This window comes from Apodemus sylvaticus, chromosome 4 (assembly GCF_947179515.1).
Source record: "Apodemus sylvaticus chromosome 4, mApoSyl1.1, whole genome shotgun sequence".
Lineage (NCBI taxonomy): Eukaryota > Metazoa > Chordata > Mammalia > Rodentia > Muridae > Apodemus > Apodemus sylvaticus.
In genome coordinates this window covers 25,828,331-25,846,941 of record NC_067475.1, presented here as the reverse complement: position 1 = coordinate 25,846,941, position 18,611 = coordinate 25,828,331, and the positions used below count along the sequence as shown (strand labels likewise).

Below are 18,611 nucleotides of genomic sequence, written 5' to 3'. Positions count from 1 at the left end.
ATCTGCCATTGAAATAGCACATATGAAGTGCTTGACTGTATCCAAGACGTTATTGGTTACTGCTATATTAGTTTGGTAGTATTGTTGTTATTAGTACCTCTTACTTTCTTTGATTCTTATTTTGTTTTTTTCAGTTACAAACTTGAGGGGTCAACTTCAGCGATCCTTAGGGATACAGTTAAGTGTGTGCATATTAAAACAGTTTAGGACTTGCGTTTTGTGGAGAGTCTTGAGTGAGTATGAGAGACAGGAAAGCTGATGGAAGCATCAATTGACTTTTGTTTCAAAATGAAAAACCATATCAAGCACAAATTAAACGACCACAGCAATAGCAGTAACAACAACAACAACAACACAAACTAGAGTCAAAAAGGCTGTTTTGTTGAACATTTGGTAATTTAAGTATGTGAGATATTTATATGGAAAGGCAACCTATTTTTAGACGTGACATTTGATTAGGGATGGTTTTGCGGTCATATGATAAAGGGTGCAAGCAAGGCATAGGCTGGTTATAAGGAATCCACATGAAGTATTACTGTGCAAATTATGGCTCAAGCATTTTGCAAATATTGATTTGTTTAATGTTCGGTTTACAAAAATAAAACTATGTACTCCAGAACAGTTACTCTATTTGAGGAAATGCAGTTTCCCTAAGCCATCTGAATTCTGAGTTCCTGTTCATATAGCCCTTCACCTATGCAACTAAAAACGCTTGAAGAAATGTATGTGAATCCATAGACTCACTGGAACACTGAATGGCTGGGGCAGCCCGACCTTAGGCTATGAGTGTAGGGTTGATTATGAGGAGGTAACCCTGGGATAGGGAGCAGTGGTTGGCCATTATTGAAGTAATCTAGACAAGTGTATAATTGAAGGACCAGACTAGTTGGTTGCTATGGTGATGGTGAGCCAACCCTGATGGAGTGAACTTGAAACTCTCCAGGTCATGGACTCTTAAGAATCTGCTAGGTGATTTCCTCCAAGAAATTTGTACAGACTAAGAAATCATAGTGAAAATCCAACATCCTCCAAGCCTTTCATTTACTTGATACTTCACACAATTTACTTTTTAAAAAAAAATCTTTTAGAATGTTTACAATTCTTTCAAGGGAAGCATACAGTTTTGCTTTGTGCTCCGTGTGTAATCTTATAGTAATAATATTTTAAAATATTTCATGTTTTTAGATACCAATTTTTAGTAACTTTCATGAAATTAATCTTAGAAAATTCTTGTTGGCCACAGCCCTTTCTAACCCAATTATTTCAACACATACGTAAACAATAACAGTGAAATTGTTTACATTTTTCTTCCTTTGTTGCTTATGAACAAAAACTGGCTGAGATTTTGTGGCTAATAAATGGTGTCCATATCAAGCACCTGACTCTGTTTCCCTGTGAATACTCATTATTTTAATTCATTGTTTTTTGATGCAGAAGTTATTTACCAGAAGAGAGAAAGACAGCAGCTCTATTATCGAAATGCATCTTCATGACCTGTAAATAATCAGCCCCAGGTCTCTGTCTCTTCTTCTGGGATACACTTTTTTTCTGTCTCTCGGGCAGGTAAATCTTCTGGGTAATTAGTATCTGGTGGTATGGGAGTTCAGAAGATGTTGGGAGACTGATTATTGTTTTGTTTATCATTTCGTGAAAGAATAATAATTGGTTCCCCTTTGACCATGTGGGGAGGTAATATAGCCAATACCTATGAGGGTGTTGTAAAAGTCTCGTGAAAGTCTCTAGTAAAAGTCACATGCTAGGGAGGATTCTGCTTGAAACTCACACACACACACACACACACACACCTTCCTACGTTAGTAAGCTAAACTCTTATTTATAGTGTCAAGTCATATTAACTTTGTAGTTTTAAAATTCTGTTTGTATTTTACTCTCCCCAGAATGGACAGTTGAAATCTCTGTAGTGAATGTATAAATTATTTCCAGGTGAGAGTGAATATCATGGAAGATCATAATGCATCAACTCACTTGGAAGAAACAATGTTGTATTTTCTGCCAATTTTGTCTTCTCGTGGAAATCTTTTAGTTTTACACTCAGACATCTTTTGTTTGGATAGATTGAGACTTTTCTTCTTTCAGCATTTAAGGAATGATTGTGCTCTACATCCTTAAAATATATACACTCGAGTGGCTATCTAGTTGGCTCAGTTAGGGGCACTTGCTGCTCATGCAGACGACCCAGATTTCATACCCATCCTCTATATGGTAGCTTACAACCATTTGTAACTCTAGTTCGAAAGGATGCTCTTTCTTGTCCTTCTCACAATGACAGCTTTACATAGCGTGAACATATCTCCTTTTATACATTTAAGGTAATTGATTTCTCACACTTATTTAGCACGGATATGGGTAAGTCATGCACACATGGGCTATGATATGCATGCGGATACTAGAGGACAACTTGCAGGACTCTGTTCTCTTCTTCTACCATGTGGGTCTAGGGATTGAACTCAGGTCATCACGCTCAGTAACAAGACCTTGCAACCACTGAGCAATCTTGCCGGTCCCAAGCTATCTCTCTTTGAAGCAGTAAGTCACTTACAGTTCTGTCTAATGACAGTATATTAAAATGCTGGCACATGCTTGCCAGGTTTTGCATCAGCACACTCCATGTAGTAATCTGGAATAAGAGATCATTATGAAATATGACATGTTTATCACCAGGGACACCATGGAATTGCCCTGGTGTCCCTTAGGGCCACAGTGAATACAGAATTGTATGCCTTATTTACTTGTTTACTACAGGTCACTACCCATTTTGATTTCATGTACAGACCAGCCTATTCCATTCCTGTAGACTGGGGGTCATGGATGTTGGCAGGAGGACTCTTGCCCTGTCTCTTGGCATTGGCTTGTGCTGTGGGTGTGTGACGTGCTGAGAAGAGGAGTTCTGCTTCCTCTGCATGACAACTCTAGTCAAGAACATATGGCTAGAAATGCAGACAGGTACAGATTTACCAAGAAACTTCTCACTTCCTAACTTCAAGTATTTTTAAAAGAGGACTTTGATTTTAAATCATAATTGACAAGTTCATGTGAAGGATGAACAGAATACAGAAAAAAAAATTATACAGGTTAGGGACCTTATTCTCAAAAGTATCCATTAAAGTATCCTAATGTTTAAACTGGTATATGCATAAAAAAGATGGCTTAAGTTGAGGAACTTACAGTTAAGACCTCCTGCGTATGTGCATTTCTTATAGGAGTGTGTGATTCTTAGAAATAGCCCAGATACAGTGGATGAGGAAAGGTTTACTCACCTGAGGGAAGCAGTGTATGTCTTACTCTTACCCGCAGAGCTTGTGTTTTACTGCAACCTGCTGTAGAGCCTCCTGGGAGGAGAAGGCGAGGTAGCCAAGGCGGGGTGGGAGGGAATCTGGTTCACTTGGGGTTTCAGCTCCGTGTTAGGCTCTCTGGAGAGTGGGCTAGGAGGCAAAATATATTTCAATCCTTTCTTCCCTGTGTTGCTTAATAATTACAAAGCCTTCTATGATGGTTTTATTTGTGCAATTATTTTCTCCTATATTCAAACATGGTAACTAGGTAGCATTCTAAGATCTACGTAGAATTGACATTACCATTTGGGGACTTATTCAAAAGCCTTTCAAACAGAAGAAATTTACTCATTAAAATTGTGATATTTGTAAGTTTTTAAATCTCAGAGTGTTGGGCCAATACGTAAGCATGATGGCACAGAAAATGTGTGGTGTTTGGAGCTGAGGAGTGAGCGTGAGTATTCTGGGTGGGAAAAGGTTTACATTGACCTATTTATTTTTATTTCAAGGATTTCTAATTTTATATTTATTAGATATTTTAAAATTAAAATTTTATAGTTTCAACTCCAATCTAGGTAAAGTGTTTGCTCATCTTGCATTTTGGGGGTTGTTGGGTTGAGGATTTCTGCATGGTAAAGCAAGCATTGGGGTTAAATCATGTTTTGGAAGCCCAGGTAGACTTCATTTCTAAGGGATAATTACCATGCTCAAAGGGACCTCATCCTTTGGGAAATAAATTCACCACGTCTGAAAGAATATTTCTTTGTTTATTTTCTGGTTTTACTATCCTGTGACATATTTGTCTAATGAAAAACAAGGGAAAGTCTATAGCTAAAACGAAGTTTTTATTTGCACTCTGTGTGTGCGTGTGCATGTGCATGCGTGCATGTGTGCATATCTTTGCGAGTGCACCGCAATGCATTTATGAAGTTATCAGAAGACTACTTGTAGGTTTCACTTCTGTCCTTCGACCATCCTGGTAGAAGGTGGATCCTAGGGATTGTATCCAGGTGCTCTGTAAGTGCCCCTACTTCCTGAGTCAGGTCTCACAGACTCTAAAATAAAATTAATTAAAAGTTTCTCTCATTAAAATCATCTCAGTGCCGTGACCTTTTGCTTTATTTTAGGTTTGTTACTCTAAAAATGAATATAAATACCATTTACTAGAATATTTCATGATTATTTCACGAAGCACTGAAATTCAATAGAGTTGTGCTATTTCCTGACATAAATGAATACAAAAATTAAGCATCTTAGAACCTACTATGCAATAGGATCGTAAAAACAACTCCTCAAATATGTATTTTATTTTTTAGGAATCTAATTTGACTTCAATATTTAATCAAAATTCTTAAATTAGACATTCAGTATTTTAAATCAGCAAATCTGCTTTTGCTTGCCTCATACCCATATATGAAATTATTCTTAACAGATTAGCCAGCCATATAAATACATTGGTCTTGTGTATGTACATTTTGTTCTTCTAACAATAAAACATTCAAGTTCATGGTTATTTTATGTTTTTCAACAATGCTGAAATCGTTTGAGACAGATACAATAAGTCATTTTCATAAAGGAATCATGTTGAGTCACTATTACATAATTTATTGTATAAGACATTTGCAATTGTAAAAAAATGAACTTCCCATCATGGTAAAAAGTTAAATTGTTTTGTGATAGAACCTCTCAAAACTGCAAACAGAGACAGAGTGGACGGATGGTCACCTGTTTGCCTTCCTTGGGCCCTTTAGGCATTGTGTTGTGGAAATAAAAACAAAACACATATGAAGAATTAGGAGTATTCATACATAGTTGCATTTTAATGAAAATTACCTTAAAATTCAAATTACAGAAGTATTTGTTGGTGGTTTTCTTGTGTTCATTTTCTATAATTAATTCTTGGAATGGTAATTATGTTATTTAATATCTGATTTTAAAAAATTACCTCTTGTTTGGCATACAAAGGCATCGGTTTCTGCTTGACATTTCATATATTTATTATCATTTCTATGTTGGTCTCTTCCTCTCTTTTCATTTCTCCTCTGCAGGTTCCCTTTCTTTCCTGAAAGAATTGTTGTTCTGTTCTATTAAAAAATTGCTTGTGAGACATTTTAGAGTTTGGTTCAAAATGTACTGTGTATAATATATAATTGGTAAGCCAGAGGGAAAGGGGAAATTGCTTATTTCACTAAATGCTTTGAGCACCACTCTGCCATTTTATGAACACTTTTGGCATACTGCATAACACCTCATTGTGCGTGTCAACAACCAGGAAAACCGAAGGTCTTCGGTTTGCTAGAGAAGTGATTGGGATGCATGTATGTTGTCTGAATATATTTTAAGGCTCAGGACTTGTGGGTGGTCCTTAGAGGAAGTGGGTGAAGAGCACGTTGTTGGGAATGGATGATGTCAAACATAAAGAAAAACACCAGGGCATTACTCAGTTGGTGTTTTATGTATAGGTGTTTAAGCTTGCGAGTTTGGATCGGACAGACACTGTCTCTGTTGAAAGCCTGATATTTTCAAGTAAGCCAAGAGTGTAGCATCAGTGCGACTGATGTAACTAGAGCCCTGTTAAGTACATTCACGCTGTTCTAAGGGTCTGACTTTCTCCCCCAGAAGTGGTTTGTTTATCTTTGCATACACATTCTCCATACACAGATAAAATGAGAGTTGTTTAAAGCTCTATGTAAATTATGCTAAATCACCCAGCATGAGAACCCAGAGCATAGCCTGGAAGACTCATATCTTCTTGTATACTTACCTCCCTTGTTCTGAATAGGGTCATTTCACGTGTTGATGGCTTGTTAACTGGCGTTTTGTGTTTTCAAATAGCCGAACTTACCAAAACTCACTACTTCACCACCTTAAAACAGTATGTTTTACTCTAGGTTCATCTGAAAATGAGGTAGCTATTTATTATCCTCTTTCATCCAGAGATGGGCCCTTTCTTTAGATGGGGCATTCTTATTATCTGCTGACTCCTTGTCTCTTCCTTCCTTAGTTTTGGTCTTTAATAATTTTCTAGTTGCCTCCAACAAAACCTGCCATGCACGGCGGACAGGGTCAGCTCTTCAGAGTCCATGTCAGCTCATGCTGCCTGTCTGTTGCCCACTTTCCCCAGCCTCCTTGCTGGCTAACATGGAAGGCAAGGCCGAAGTCTTTCACAGATTCTTATCATTATTAGTTAGTTAATATGGAGCAAAGGGACACAACTCAACATTGGGTCTCAAGTATGCCGAGAGTATTCTTTATAGGGTCAGCTCAGAGAACCCCAAATTTGGTACTTCCCTACAGAAAATGATTTTAGGACAAGTCAGGGTGGAAGAAAGTAATGAGTTTATTAGGTAGAAATAAAGGAGGTAGATAGTGTATGCTTTGCATTTAAGCATAAGAAGGAAAAGAGAGGAGAAGGGAGGGAAACAGAAAGGGAGGTAAGGAGAGAGGGGGGCCAGAGAGGATGTATTGATGGATTTTATGAAAGAACTATATCTGTACCCATCAAGTCAGTGGTGTGGGCTTCTAAAGAGAAGTTTTTAAAAGTTTCATATATATAAAAAAATCATATGAAAGATAATAAAATCAAACATAATCAAATATATATAGTCATATATACCAATGTGTATGTGTGTGTGTGTATAACTTGGAAGTTGCATTGCACAAACAATGTATTCTATAACCAGGTTCAAAGACTAAGCAAAGTTCAAAAAACATGTACAAACACTGTAGCTGTTTTCCATGTTTCTTAAAGAATGTCCTGTTTGCAAATGACATTACAAGGTTGTTTATGAGATTCATGGCCCAGGGTAGGGTGAGAGAAAAGAGATAGGTGGTTAAGGCTAGACTCAAAGGTCATCAACATTCCTGCCCAAGTGAGTGTACTTTATCTGTTGTTTTATTACTGCCTGTGTCTGCGAAAGCTCTTGGAAAAGGGGAAGCTGTCTCTGGGAGTAGCTTAACTTTGTTGCTTTGGATTGATGACTGAGCAAACAGGAAATGTGAACTGCCCTTCCCTTGTCCTGTGGGCTGGCCCTGTCTTTCTGCTCTGCCAGCCTTTGATTAGAATGTAGGTGGGTGATATACACAAATGCCCACATGATTGGAGTGCCAATCTAAGGAGGTCAGGCCAGAACGTGTTTTAAGTTGTGCCTGACATGTGATATCCTTAAGCTGTTTTCTTTTCTTTTCTTTTAAAATTTTATTTATTGAATATCATCTTCATTTATTTTTTCTTTTTTTTCTTTTTTTATTCGATATATTCTTTATTTACATTTCAAATGATTTTCCCTTTTCTGGCTCCCCACTCCCCAAAATTCCCTTAAGCCCTCTTCCCTCCCCCTGTTCCCCATCTACCCCTTCCCACTTCCCTGTTCTGGTATTCCCCTATACTGCTGCACTGAGTCTTTCCAGAACCAGGGGCCACTCCTCCATTCCTCTTGGACTTCATTTGATGTGTGGATTATGTCTTGGGTATTCAAGGTTTCTAGTCTAATATCCACTTATCAGCGAGTTCATACCATGATTGATCTTTTGAGACTGGGTTACCTCACTTAGTATGATGTTCTCCAGCTTCATACATTTGTCTAAGAATTTCACAATGGAGTACTATTCAGCCATTAGAAACAATGAATTCATGAAATTCTTAAGCTGTTTTCTTAACATGCGCTGACCTAAGTATCTTTGACAACCCTTTTGCAGAGTCACCATATGAATTATGGGACAAGGGCTCTTCATGTGCACGGTTTGGTTATAGAGAGGGATGAGATGAACATGTCTGGGCTTGCAATGGCATTTCACCTGCCCTATTTGATCCACTGGTGCGATGCTTGCTGGTAGTGCGGGGTGGGGAGACAAAGCAGGCTGACATTTTCTATGCTTTTACTGATGGCATAGACCGGTGGATCTCCATGGAGACTTTATTCTAATATTGCCAGGGATCCCTTTACATTAATAGTGTGTAAGTTTGTCTCTAGATAAGCTAAGAACTCTGCATTCGATTCATGATCCTGAAAGAGATGCAGAACGAGAAGAAAAATGTGTGAAAGGAAAGTGTACAAATGCCCATTTAGTGTCTGTGCATAATGTCATGGACATCATTTTAAATGTTCTAGTAGCTGCTTTTTAAAACATAAGAAGAAATAGGAATAATGAATTGTAGCACCAAATTATATTTAGGTTATTAAATAAACATCTTAATTTAATATTATATATGTATATGTATATATATTAGTGGGATAATTTACACACACATGGCTGTAGTTTGAATGTGAACCATCTTCACAGTGCTCCAGGCTTGTGCATTGTGTGTTTGAATGCTTTGTTTCCTGTTGGGGGCATTGTTTGGGAAAGTCAGAGAGACTCTTTAGGAAATGGAACCTCTCAGGAGGAATTGGGTTACTGGAAGGCAGGCCTTGACATTTTATAGCCTGCACATACTTCTGGTTCATGCCTCTTTGCATCTTGAGTTTTTCTTTTGTTTGTTTTTCTCTGCCATGATGGACTGCATCTCTTTGTAATTTTTGAGCTAAAAATAATAAAACCTTCCTCCCTTAACTTGCTTTGCCAGGGTGCTGTGTCAGAGCAATGGGAAAGTAACTTAGACACCTGCACACAAGCTCACACTAGATCTTCTAAGTGCAGGCCTCCTTATCAACTCCCAGCATAACTTGGTTCCTCTTTTGAACCAACCGTGGCTGTCCATGGTAAGCAATTCCTGTCTCGAGGTTAAGATACTGACATAGAAATCAGGGGGCATTGATGACAGCCCTAGTTTTAGCACTGGCTAACCTTTTGATGATGGATAAACTTATCTTGCATTTGTGTTTTACGTTACTCTTTTAATATCAGTGAGTCAGCATCGAATTGAAGTTTTCTAGTTTGCTTCAAGCCCCCCTAAATGAGGGGTAATTTGGAGATAGAACCTATGCTTAGTATGCAAAAGGCCATTTTACCTACCTACAGTGACTAAAGATAAATGAATTCATGTTCTATGTATATGAGAAGAAAACAGAACTTGCCTCAGGTGTGTGTGTGTGTGTGTGTGTGTGTGTGTGTGTGTGTGTGTGCATGCATCACATTCATGCAGCACTCATGGGTTTCAGAAGAGAACATCAAATCCACAGTAGCTGAAGTTGCAAGCCGTTGTGATCTGCTCAGTGTGAGTACTGAGAACTCTACTCTGGTCCTCAAATGAGTAGCAAGTACTCTCGGCTGCTGAGTCAGCCCTCTCTCCAACAACCATCCACAGGGGTTTGCCATCAGAGTGGTGGAAAAAACCTGCTATGTTTAGGCCCTTTCTTCTTTGAGAACTTGGAGTTCTTGGGTGTTTTAGCTGCGATACCACGTAAGGGTTAAAACCCAAGTAAAGCATGATTTTAAAGAAGTTACTAGGCAAAATATTCTCTTGTCACCATTTTATGAAGTTTTCCTGAAAGAATTCCTGCAGCAGAAATCTATCCCTCCTTCCAGTGAAGTTGTTACCATGACAACGAGTCTTGGTTGTTTCCTTTAGCATAGTGGGAATCCCTTCAGAAGTTCCTCAGATATGAGAAGCAATAATTCTAGGTACTAGGATCAGACCCGAGAAGCAAGAGCTCATGGATAGCTGCTAACTCAACAAGAGTGGTTGATTTAAAACCCATTTAGTTCAAAACCCAGAGACTGGCAGATCTTTTTTGAGGCATGGTCCTTGTAATCATCTGGGCTCAAGGATCTGGGGGCTCTTGTTACTGAATATTCTGGCGTGGTGTTCTTCTGGTGAATGCAAAACTGATCACAGCTTCAGTAGACATAAAGACTGAAAATGTTTCCCCATATCATACAGCTGAGCCCTGGTGGAATCAGCAAATGAAAGAGAGACTATTGCATCCTTGTCCGCCGGAGGTGAACCTACTTAAGGCAGTTTGTGTTTTAGTAATGAAAAGATTGCATCATCCTCGCCCCGCATCTTACCTAGTATTTGTCTGCGTGACTCATTTGAAGATAAGAAAGTGACATTTTGTGGGAATGGTGCACTTACAAGAAGCTGGATGTTCTCTTTTTCTCTATAAGATGTTTCCAGGAAGTCTTATCAAAGTTTATTCTGTCTTTATATTTAAGGCAATCACAAGAAAATTGTCTCAGCAAGACCTAGCTCAAATCTTAGCAGCTATTGATGAGTTTTAGTAGCGTTCAGAAACTTCACTTCTTTGGGTCCAATCCATGTTAGAGAAAGGAGTTAACTATAGTCCTCCAAGTGAAGAAAGGAGGAGAGCCCCAAGTTTATTACATAAAGCACAGTCACTTTCACAATGAGTTAATGGGAAAAAATATTTTCCAAGCCCCTGGGGTTCTTTGGTCCAAATGGGTTTTGCTCAACGTTTGGCTCCAGTCTTCATGTAGGGCTCTAGGTGAAGAGAGAAAAGGCAAATAAACGTGACCTTTGAAAGGCTGGTATTTTCTTCTGTGAAACCAAAAGGTGCACAAATACACAAATATTAGTCCACTTTTATTTTTGTTCTGGAAAACTTCTCCCTGGCCTCCAGCCTCTCCGTGTCGCATTATTGGCACCGTAGTAGCCCATCTTGGCTCCTGCCGGCCTTGCCATCTGTCTGACTGCTGAGAGGCCCAGTCGCACTAGCCTTACTTTTAGCCAGTGGCAAGTGGGGCCCTCCTATTGGCTGTTTACCTCTGTTTCCTCCTCCTGTTGATACTGTTTGGAAACAGCACCCAAACCTCACAACATGTGGCTATACTTCAGCCAAATCCAGTGGCTAAAGGCTCTTGCTGTCCAAGCAGGCCAATCTGCGTTTGCTCCCTGGAACCCATGAATGAGAAAACCCACTCTAGGAAACTTCTCTCTGACCTCCATGGGCATCTGTGTTCAGGCCCATACCCACACAGAGACACACAGACACAGACACAGACACACACACACACACACACACACACACACACTCACACGATAAAATATTGACACTAGACAGTGAAAGGTAGAACATCAGTTATTCAGTTCAACTTGGCCATTGAGAGAGCAGAGGTAAGAGAGGAAATAAAATTCCGAAAAGGGCCCTGTCCTGGTTTTTTTTTTTTTTTTTTTTTGCGTGTGTGTGTGTGTGTGTGTGTGTGTGTGTGTGTGTGTGTGTGTGTATGTGCGTGTGTGTGTGTGTGTGTGTGTGTGTGTGTGTGTGTGTCACGTTAGATATTTAGTGCATTTCCCATTGAATCCTTCGCTTTACATAAATTTAACAAGGTCACCACTTTCATGCCCCTGATAGGCATCCTTTGTCCCTCATGTGTACCTATCCATGACAGAGCCATTTAAACATTCACAATTACAAAACTTGAACCTTGGGAAATGACTTATTAAAACAAAACAAAACAACAAAAAAAACTAACTAACTAACAACAACAACAACAAAACAGCTCTTTCCCTTGCCACAAGAATTATTTTTGTTTGTTTGTTTGTTTGTTTGTTTTTGGGAGGAGGTTGGCTTTTTGGAGACAGGGTTTCTCTGTATAGCCCTGGCTGTCCTGGAACTCACTCTGTAGACCAGGCTGGTCTCGAACTCAGAAATATGCCTGCCTCTGCCTCCCAGAGTGCTGGGATTACAGGCGTGCACCACCACCTCCTGGCTGAATCTTTTTGAAGTCTCTGCTTCTAGAATTTTCCACCTATCAGATGTCCCCTTGACCTATGAATTAGTAACTTTGAGGAATGGCCACTATGATATCTGTAAATCTTAAACACAACTCCCACCCACCCACCCACCCAACCAACCAACAACAGCAACAGCAACAACAACAGCAACAAACCCCAAAGAAGCATTTTGGAGACAGAGGCAGACAAATCTGTAAGTTTGAGAGAGACATAGGTACATGGTGAGATGCTGTCTCAAAAAAGAAAGGAAAGAAGGAAGGAAGGAAGAAAGAAGGAAAGAAGGAAAGAAAGAAGGAAAGAGAAAGGAAGAGAGAGAGGGGGGGCACTGACTTGTCTCTGAGCTTTCTTGATTCTTGGGTGTGCACACATAGTCAAGTGCCTGTGGTGGTCAGAGTTCAGCTCCTGGTGCCGTTCCTCAGGAACCAGCCACCTTGTTATTTCAGATAGAAATTCTCTTTCTGGGATTCACAGATTGAGGTTCACTATAAGGCTGGCTGGTACCCAAGAATCTGATGGATCCTCTTGTGCAGGGGTGTCTGCTATTTTGTCAGTGCTTGTGGTCAAACTCAGGCTTCTTCCTGGCTCTCTGATCGAACTCTCTCTCTCCACATTTGCCTAACAAACATCTAGGCAAGAAGTATTGGCGAGAGCCAAGACGTTCCATGTTCCATGAACTAATATCCTCCTTTCTGCCCTTCTGTGAGCAATGGCTACGCACTGACATTCTGCTTCATGTTTTGTAGCCCAATAGATTCCTTTGACAGTTAAAAATAAAAAAAAAAGACTGTTTTGTCATAGGAAAATTGCTTATCTATGAGAAACAACTCTATCAGAATTTCAATTCTGAAATGTGATTTACTGATTGTTTTTTAAGGAGTATGTGTTGTCTTGAGTTGTCTTGAGGACTTTTGGGAAGCAGTGTAGTTTAATTGCTAACATGAGTATACTGGCATCAGATTGCCTACGCTTAAAGTCAGTGAGTTTACACATAAATCAGTAGGTGATTATATTGGGCAATGTGCTTATTTAATAATCTTGAACCTCAGGTCACCCACACGTTCATGTCCTAGGGACTCAAGGAGTTTATATGTAAACACATGTACATATGCCTTACTAGGCTTACAGTTTTCCCATGGTGTCTGGTTTTATTACCTACACAAAGCCTGGCATAAAATAACTGTCATAGCTATTTGTTGCTGGCCTGACTATTTACTTTAGTTATTATAACACTCTGCAGATGGACATAATCTTACTATACAGGCAAGTAACTGAAGCTAGAGGAGGTTACTTAACTTTCCCAAGGTCATAGATCTGAGAATTCAGTCAGTCTTTATAGCCAGAGTCCTTGTGCTGACCCCCAGATCCTACTGGTCACCCATGGAGTCCGTGGCTGCCTCTTTATCTCCTCAGCACTGTCACATGCATGTCGTTGGATTGTTAAGAAGCCATGGCTGCTGCCACATGTAATAGTTCATTTCCTGGTTTAAAACTATGTTTGCAATTTCTAATAAGTCTATGCTGTTAGAGATTCTACACGTTTCATGACATATATTTAAGTTTTACTTCTTGAGGAAGTATATTGTACAGTAGAACAGATTTTTTTGTTTGATTCTTTTCTGCTGAGAGAAGAGTCTTAATGAAAATACTCTGTGGAATGTGGCATTGTGGGTATGGCAAGGCAGGTTCTGCAGATGGCATCAATGGATAGGAGCTGTCCAGTGGATGGCTTCTTGTGTGAAATAGATGATGAGTTTTTAAAACAGCTCGTGTCAGAGCCTATTTATCAGAACTCCCGTCATCATCTCTCACAATAGATCTTTGAATTTTCTGGCTCCCATAGGAGCTTGGGGAAGGAGTGAGCTGTCAGGGTGAGCATGTGCCATGTACACAACAGATGTTAGAGTGGAAGTAGCTATGAGGGAGTTCTTATGTACAATTGCATGTTTATTTTTTTATTTTTATTTATTTTTTTTACCTAAGCAACCATTTTGTCTTCATGACATTTTCCTGGTTGCTCTGACCTTATATTGACTCCTCCTATTTTAAAATGTGTTTTTATGTTCATGTGTATGCGCTTGTATTTATATTTGTGTGTACAGTGTACATGTGTACATACATGTATACAAGCACACGTGAGAGCCAGCAGCCAGTGTCCTCTACTCCCTTCCACCTTATGGTTTTTGAGAGATGTTGTTACTCACTGAACCTAGAGCTTTTTTGCTAGATTGGCTGGTCTTTGGGCTCCAAGGACCTTTCCCTCTGCCACATCTTCTAGAGCTGCAGATGGAGTAGGGACTCATGCTATCTGTGCATGGGTTTTACCCATTAGGTTACCTTACTCTTCACAGCATGCCTTCAGTACTCATAAATGTGTGTGTGTGTGCTCAGCCATGTACTCGAGCACACACAGACTCTTATCAGAGTCCAGAAGTCAACATTTTGAGACAAGGTCTCCCACTGAGACCTGAGACTCACAGTTTAGCCTAGGGTGGCTGGATAGTCTTCACTGATCCTCAATGCTCTTCAAATCTGTCTCCCCATGCTGGGATTTTAGGCATATATCACCACTGTGTCTAGCCTTTTTAAAATGGGTATAGGGGGTTGAACTCAGGTCTTCAATCTTGTGTTGCACCTGCTTTATAGGCTGAGCTATTGACACAAATTTAAATTCAAATTTGGCCTTCCTGTTTAAGTATTAGTGCAGTTTTTGGCTTTTGCTTTAAATTGCCTGTTCTTTTCTTTAGTCTTGAGTGGTTAACCGTGGGGAGTTGACTGAGAGATCGGACTTGAGTTTGAACAGACCACTTGTCAAGATGCCTCCTCCCTTCCGTTGGTCCAAACAGAGCCAGACCATCTTTGCTGGGGGTGCGTCATCAGTGGGCATTTAGGATCTGTTTTCTCAGGGATTGCCCAACAGGAAGCATGTGGTCATATAAATTCAATCGGGACCCTTCATATGTGAACAGTAGCCCTGACTGAGAAGACCCATAAGTCCCCTTTTTCCACAGTCACTAAATATTCCTAGAATCAAAGGAAGAAGTCAGTCTTTAACTCTTGGTAAACACTGAATGTTTTAATTTGAGCGCTGATTAAAATCTACATTAGCCGGTTAGTGACAGTTTTGGTGTCGGCGTGTTGTTGATATGCTTTGGTCAATGTAACCTTTTGACTTTTCTTGCAGCTGTTCCATTTCCGCCAAGTCACCGGCTGACAGCAAAGGAAGTGTTTGATAATGATGGGAAACCTCGTGTGGATATCTTAAAAGCACATCTCATGAAGGAGGGCAGGCTGGAAGAAAGTGTCGCATTGAGGATAATAACAGAGGGTGCTTCGATTCTCCGACAGGAGAAAAACTTGCTGGATATCGACGCCCCAGTCACAGGTAAGGCCCAAGCATGGAGCCCACTCTACACTAACCACCATGTAAAACAGTAAATCAAAGTCCTCCCCATCAGCGAGCCTTCAGACACCTTACAACCATCTGCTTTGACCGTTGAATCTGCGCATTAAGGAGTTAAGGATATCATTTGTGCATAAAAATATTTTTATTTACACTCTTTGCCTACACAATTGAATTGCTGTGATCTCAAAGATGATGTATAACAGTGTTGGTGCAGATACTCAGTTGACTGACAGTGTTCTGTCAGCAGAAACCCTACCACAAGGCAAGGCTCCTTGCGGTGTCCTTAGCCTTCTACAGAACAGGAGGAGGCTGTGTCTCAGGGAAACAGACAGAATGGTGTGCCAAGGAAGCTGTCCAGGCTGCATCCTCTCATCAGCACCTGGTAACTTGTGAAAATGTAGACTCTCAGGCTCCGCCTTGGCAACTACTGACTCTGGGTTCCTGGGGTCAGAACCAGCAGTCTCTGTTTGATTAAGTCCTCTGAGTTGTTTGGTACATATTAAAGTATGAGCGGGTACCTGAGGAAGGAGGCTCCCTTGGGCTCCTTCCTATGGCTTGCCTAGGGCCACTTCTTGAATGCTCTTTTTCTGTCACTTTTCTTAGAAAGGTAAATATTTCACTGTAAGTATGCTCCTCTTGCATCATAAAAGTGAAATCTTACTATGGAGACTACACCTATTACCCAGAGAATTTCATTTGCTGTGTAGAGAGTTTGCTGAGGGTATATAGGCTTTTACTTTCAGTGGAGCTAAAAATGTTTGTTTATTTTAATATTTTAAACTTGGCCTGAGCAAACATTTCAATGGAGAATATTTGAAAGGAAAGAGACATGAAAAGATTTTTATATCCATTTGGGCTTTTTTTTTTTTTAATCTTCTGAGTCTTCATCTGCTTATGCTGTTGTTATTCTGATCCATTTGTGACAGTACTACAGTGAAAAGGCTCCTTGAATGTCAGAATAGACCTTTGCTGATTGCAAAGTCCTGAAGGGTTCTTAGTCCAAAGAAATCGACACTATCCACAGTTTATTTTTGGTTAGCAATTTCAATGCTGATGGAGGTTAGAGTTAGATAGCAGAGGGTATTTGTTCTATTGGTATTAACTCTGTGCTGGGCCATTGTTGCTAATGTAAGGACTCACCTGGCTCCTCCAAACAGATTCTACATGACATTTTAGCAATATTTGAATATCATGGACCATGAAAAGTTGTATGGGTTTCCTGGGGGTCACTTTTCCATTGTTACGCTGTACACATCTAAATCAACCCTAGTTGCCACATTATCAGACGGGGCTCTGCATTATTTCTTGTTCGTGATATAAGGACAGGATGTGTCAGTACTTCCCTTTCTTTAGTGCTGAAACTCTCAAAACAAAATGAGATAAAAATTGGTATTTGAAGACTAGTAAAGAATCTGCAGCAGCAGATATGCACAGCAGCAGCAGTGGTAAGATTATCTTACCACTTGATTATAATTGCCTTATGTACATTAATAATAATGCTTAAGCATTACATAGTAACGTTATGATTATGTTTATTTGTTACATATAAGAATAAATTATATGGTATTTTATTAGGTTTATTTTTCTCTACCTTTCTCATGATATTATGCATCTTCCAATGAAGACTTCATATTAAATTCGCTAATAAGCCCAGTAGGTATTAATGGAAATGATAAGTATAACTAAAAATAAACATAAAATAAATGTTTAGGGGAATATGTTTTCTGGACTGGCTCAGTCATCTCCTCTGTGCGATTAGCTGGTCTTGGAAGAAAACAGAGGAAGATTGTGGAAGAACAGGGCTTATCCCTGACGTTTAATCCTGTGTGTAGTCTAAGGACACACCTGGCTCTTCTAAACGGATTCTACAAGGCATTTTAGCAATTTTCAGGACAGAGATTTGAAGCTACTTGGATATCCTAGATCATGAAACATTATATGGGTTTGACAGGGTTACTATTCCATCACACTCTGAATATAAAGGTACAAATAATAGTGACAAAGACACTGGGTAAAAAGGATTTATCGTAACAGTTAGGTAAAGGGGAGAAAAGCTTTCTGTCTAGGTTGCTATACAAAAATATCTAAATCTAACTCATTTATAAGCAACAGGAATCTACCAGTATATTCCAAGATCATTGATGTTAGAAGATTTAATGTCCCTGGTAGGTCCTGCTCCCTGGTTCACAGACAATGGCTTCTCCTGTCTTCTTACATGGGAGAAGGAAGGGGGGCTCAGTCTATAGACACTGTCTGCATTTACAAGGGCTGTGTAGTCCCATTCACGAAACCTTCCAGAGTCTCTCATACTGGATATTAGATTTCAACATAGGAATCCAGGAGAGACCTAAGTGTTCAGACCTCAGCAGCTACAGTAAGGAACATATTCTAACCCATGATGCTGAACATAAACTGAAATGGGTAAATTGGGGGAAAGTAGGGCAGACGGACCAAGGACATACAGAAGCTTTCCTTTGTGTTTGGAATAAAAGTGAAGTAACAGTAACTTGGAATCTAGAATCCTCCCATATCTGAAGCCTTCTGAGCAACAGGGGCCGTTCGAATTTTCAAGAAATCAGGACATGTCAGACTTGGATTAGGGATAGTCACCCCATAAAGTCATTTCAAATACTAAGTCCAGGAAGCCTTTCCCATCAAGCCTTCTGGATACAGGGGTGCTGAGCCTAACTTAAGACCTTGGTAATGTTTTATGATATCTGGTTGCCTTATTCTGAGATTTTACCCTATTTGGACAGCTGAGTCTACCAGATGATATTTATATGTTAGCTTAGAGTTATTTGTTTAGATAATTGAGTCAGCAAAGTTATATTTAGTTTATACTTGAAAATTTTCAGAATAAAGTATCCTTTATATAATTCTGATTGCCACCCTTAAAAGACAACCTGTGAAAGAATTTAGAAAAGAGAGTATATAAGAGAGGAGGATGGATAGGCAAAGGGTCATATATTAGGAAGATGTTAAGGGAAGATGAAGGAGACACAAATAATGTTTGGGGCAGATAACAGCCTGAAACCTGACTTTGGAGTGTCTGTTTCTCATTTTTCTTATCCTTATATGTGTGTGTGCGTGCGTGTGTGTGTGTGTGTGTGTGTGTGTGTGTGTGTGTGAGAGAGAGAGTGTGAGTTTGGTGTACCTGTTTTTCATATGTTTATGGGCACATGTATGTAAATGTGGGTAATCCCACATTAAGGAGGAAACAAAACAAAGCAAATGGCAAATACTGTATTTGCAAATATTTGCTGCTCCTTAACTTCCT

General features: G+C 39.6%; 1 protein-coding gene across 1 annotated transcript in view; it reads left to right on the top strand.

Moving 5' to 3' along the window:
* The window catches only part of Ppp3ca (protein phosphatase 3 catalytic subunit alpha), a 275,845-nt gene that overhangs the window by 119,426 nt on the left and 137,808 nt on the right, over nt 1-18,611 (top strand). Inside the window, exon 2 of the mRNA XM_052179166.1 lies at nt 15,113-15,313. Coding sequence (XP_052035126.1) covers nt 15,113-15,313 — 201 coding nt within the window. The remainder of the gene's footprint in view (nt 1-15,112; nt 15,314-18,611) is intronic.